The sequence below is a fragment of the Sarcophilus harrisii genome, chromosome 2, assembly GCF_902635505.1.
Source record: "Sarcophilus harrisii chromosome 2, mSarHar1.11, whole genome shotgun sequence".
Taxonomy (NCBI): Eukaryota; Metazoa; Chordata; class Mammalia; order Dasyuromorphia; family Dasyuridae; genus Sarcophilus; species Sarcophilus harrisii.
Window position 1 is genome coordinate 443697427 of NC_045427.1, and position 3681 is coordinate 443701107.

At 35.7% G+C, this 3681-nt stretch overlaps 1 protein-coding gene across 1 annotated transcript; it reads left to right on the forward strand.

Annotated features, from left to right (window-relative positions):
- The first annotated feature begins 1288 nt into the window (after nt 1-1288).
- LOC116421733 lies at nt 1289-2829 on the forward strand. The gene is made up of 2 exons (XM_031954206.1): nt 1289-1598; nt 2157-2829. Exons 1-2 carry the CDS (start codon nt 1448-1450, stop codon nt 2768-2770), a joined length of 765 nt encoding a protein of 254 aa, XP_031810066.1. The 5' UTR covers nt 1289-1447; the 3' UTR covers nt 2771-2829.
- Nucleotides 2830-3681: the final 852 nt, after the last annotated feature.

Consider the following 3681-nt stretch of genomic DNA (forward strand, 5'->3'; position numbering starts at 1 on the left):
CAAAAGAATTTTGGAAATCTTGTTCAAGGAACCTTGTGAGTGATGGCAAAATTAAGAATGTGACCATTCCTCACATGTGACTGATGCATAGGAGAAATAGGTTATGGAAGTAGAAGAAATTAAAGAATTAAGAAGCTTGGTTATTTGAATATTATTGAATATCAATAAACATGTTGAAGTCTTTTAGTTAACTTTTTTGAGGAGCATATAATCAAGCTTTTTATTCATATCCTGCCCTTTTCCAGACAATTAAGTCCAGTCTCTAGCATTGCTGAGCAAACGGTTTAAGTCCATCCTTTATTTTCAAAGAGCACCAATAATATCATGGGTGATGTCAAGACATCATCTGTAAGATATGTAATTGGTAACTTTGGGCTGCTTGTCTAAGAACCAATTTCTTCCCCCAGAGGTATTCTTTCCATGTCTCTTTCCAGGGAGGCCACCAATAAAAGAGAAACTGAAACTAGTGTCTGGCTTTGAGGCTGTGGATGTATAAATCAGACTTAGGGGTTAACGTTCAGGACTCACAGTAAGATTTGGATTATTTTGTCTGAAGAAGAAAAAATTGTACTTGAGATTTTTTTCCCAAGGGAAACTGATAAAAGAAAGCAGGAAATATATGGAAGCCTGAAGATTGTAAATGAAATTTAATAATAGGCTCTTTAAAATGCTTGGTGAAGTCACTTGAACTGCTAACAAAATTTTTCCTACTTGGGCCTTGCCTCTCAAATCCTATCAGTTGTAGCAGACAATGAGGTAGATGGATAAGGTGGGGAATGAGGATTGTTATATCCTTCCTATTATTTCAGGAGCCTTTGAAGACTTACAGATGCCCACAGAAGAGAAAAAAACCAAACATCTAGTAATGCTAATACAGATGGTCTTTTCATTAGGGATTCATTTTACTCCCACAAAAGATGAAGGGAGGGAGATAAAAGAAGAAAGACCAAAAGACAGATGGTTATCATAGTCACCCAAAGGATGAAGACAGAACTCCAGAGAATTCAGGATATACAAAGATCCTGGTTCTCAGTACAATGATCTTCAGGTTTAGATGAAAGCAAGGAAATTATGATCTAGGAAAGAGATACTTTCCTGGCCTGCTAGTAGACCCTGTCAGACACTGATAATTTCTCCTGGTATTCTCAAGATGCTTCAGGGAACCAGCAGTTTTATAGGAAAGGGTGGGGGGGCCTTACTCAGAATCTGATTGGTTTGTCAATCCTGATGTCACAGGGAAGAAAAAGCCAATTGGTGATGTTATAGAAGAAGTACAGGGAAAGTCCACAGTATGTTTCAAAAGAAAGCATATTCCAGGCAAAGGAAGGGATTGTAATTGGGGCAGAGACAACTATGTGTAAAAAAAGAAATTAATCTCATTAGATTTTCTGTTTCTCTCAGGTACCACATATCTGCAACTTGAAATATTGAGATCTTTGACACCAAAATGCCAAATATAAATTTTGTAAAGATTTTTTTCATGACAATTTTTATTGTTGCGATCCTGAACTCATTGTCATTTTACTGGATGAAATCAATGGAGAACCCATTCCAACATCAAAAGCCAGCAGATGTATGCAGAGGGAAGATTGCTAGAGGTACAATCACCCCCTTAGAAAATTCCAAAACTTTTATCATAGCCCCTTATTTTGATAAGAGGTATCTGAATCTCACCCGCATCATTGGCATCATTCACCAAGGGGAAGTGAAAGAGCTTTATTGCTGGTTCTGCTGCCAACCCTTGGGTAACATTTCCATAATCAGAGCAGTGATAGATGCTCTTGAGGACAGTTTTGGGTTCTCTTATGGTGCTGTTAATCTGCTCTGTGAGGAGCCCCAGAACTGTAACGCCCAGTATGTATCAATTCACTGGTCACCAAATGGTGACATCAACCAGATACCAAGATTTAGAATCAGAAATCAAGAGGCCCATCTGCCTTCTTCAGACTTCACAGTATGTATCTCCCCCATGTTTGCAAATTACAATAATGTTTTACAATTCATACAAAGCATGGAGATGTATAAAATTCTTGGGGCTCAAACAGTCATGATCTATAAAATTAACTGCAGTCAGCTTCTAGAAAAAGTCCTGGAACATTATGTTGATGAAGGTACAGCTGAAGTCATCCCATGGCCCATAACATCTTACCTTACAGCTTCTTCTACTTGGCAATTTGATATCGCAGGAGGAGACATTGGCTACTATGGACAAGTGACAGCTCTCAATGACTGCATCTATCGAAACATGCATAGAAGTCAGTTTGTGGTGCTGAATGACATTGATGAAATTCTGCTACCCGCTGGTTTCCCTGATTGGAAAACAATGATGAGAACTATTGATGTAGATCAGGGAAAGTTTGGAGTTTTCATGTTTGTGAGCTTTCTCTTCCCTAATACTCTCTATGCACCTCACCTCAAATATAACATTTCATCATGGATGGTTATCCCTGGAGTTGATATCCTAAAGCATATTTACAGGGAAACTTACCAACAGAGATATGATAAACCAAGGAAATTGATAGTCAAACCCCATAGTGTGATTCAGATTTCTGTCCACAGGGTCCCAAAGAGTTTCAATCATACTTTTCTGGTTAGCCCATATGTGGGCTTTATATACCATTGCAGATATGCCAGTCCTGAATATATGATTCAAAAACTTTTCATTAAGGATGACAGAATATGGAATTATGGTGAATCCTTAATTAAAAATGTTAATGATGTTTTGATGAAGGTGTTTTCCCTAGATATGGAAGAGGTGCTGCTTTTTTGATCATTCTGTGAGTCTAATCCTAGGGAAGCAATGCCAAAATAAATCCCATTTGCTTAAATCAGTGGCTTCTAAACTTTTTTTTGACTATAAATGGCTATTTTTAAAAAATTAATATAAACTTATAATATATATAAGTTATATATGTAGTTCTACATTTAGTTATTATATCTGGTTTTTATTACCGTCAGAGCTTTAAACAAAAACAAAAAACCTCCAAAAGATCCATAGCGTCAGAGAAAGTTATATATACTAAGTTAAGATACTCATTTTTCAGTACCATCCACCAATTATGCAAAACATTTTGCTGAAATTTAGCTAGTAAATTTCTGTCTTCTCTAACGCTGATAAGCTATTTCTCTAAAGCAGGCCAGAGATAATCTATTTTTTTAAATTTACATTTTTGAAATTCTTTTTTAACTTTATTTTGAACTTGAAATTTCCCCAAAAAGAGCATTTCCATATATATAACAGAACACAAAAGGATTGTACATGAATCTATGAATCTTTTTCAAGCCATATACTATTTATGCATATATGTATACCCATATTTACACACATATGTATTCATAATAAAGTCCACAGATTACTTTTAAATTATCTCATTTGTGCTTCATTCTGAATTTCCTTCTGCCTCTTTTGGGTTCTTCAAAAATATGTCCTGTCATCACCTTCTAACCATCCAACTTTCTCACTCTCTCCCTTCCAAAAAGAAAAAAAAATGGCTAAAGAAAAAGAAAGTTCTTAATAAATAAGCACAGTCAAATAAAATAAATCCATAGTGGCAATATTCAAAACATGTTTCTTTCTGCATCTTGAGTCCATCCCTTTTTTTTGTAATATGCTTCACTATAGGTCCTCAAAAGACATAACTGGTCATTGCATTGATCAGAGTTAAGTCTTTCAGAAATATT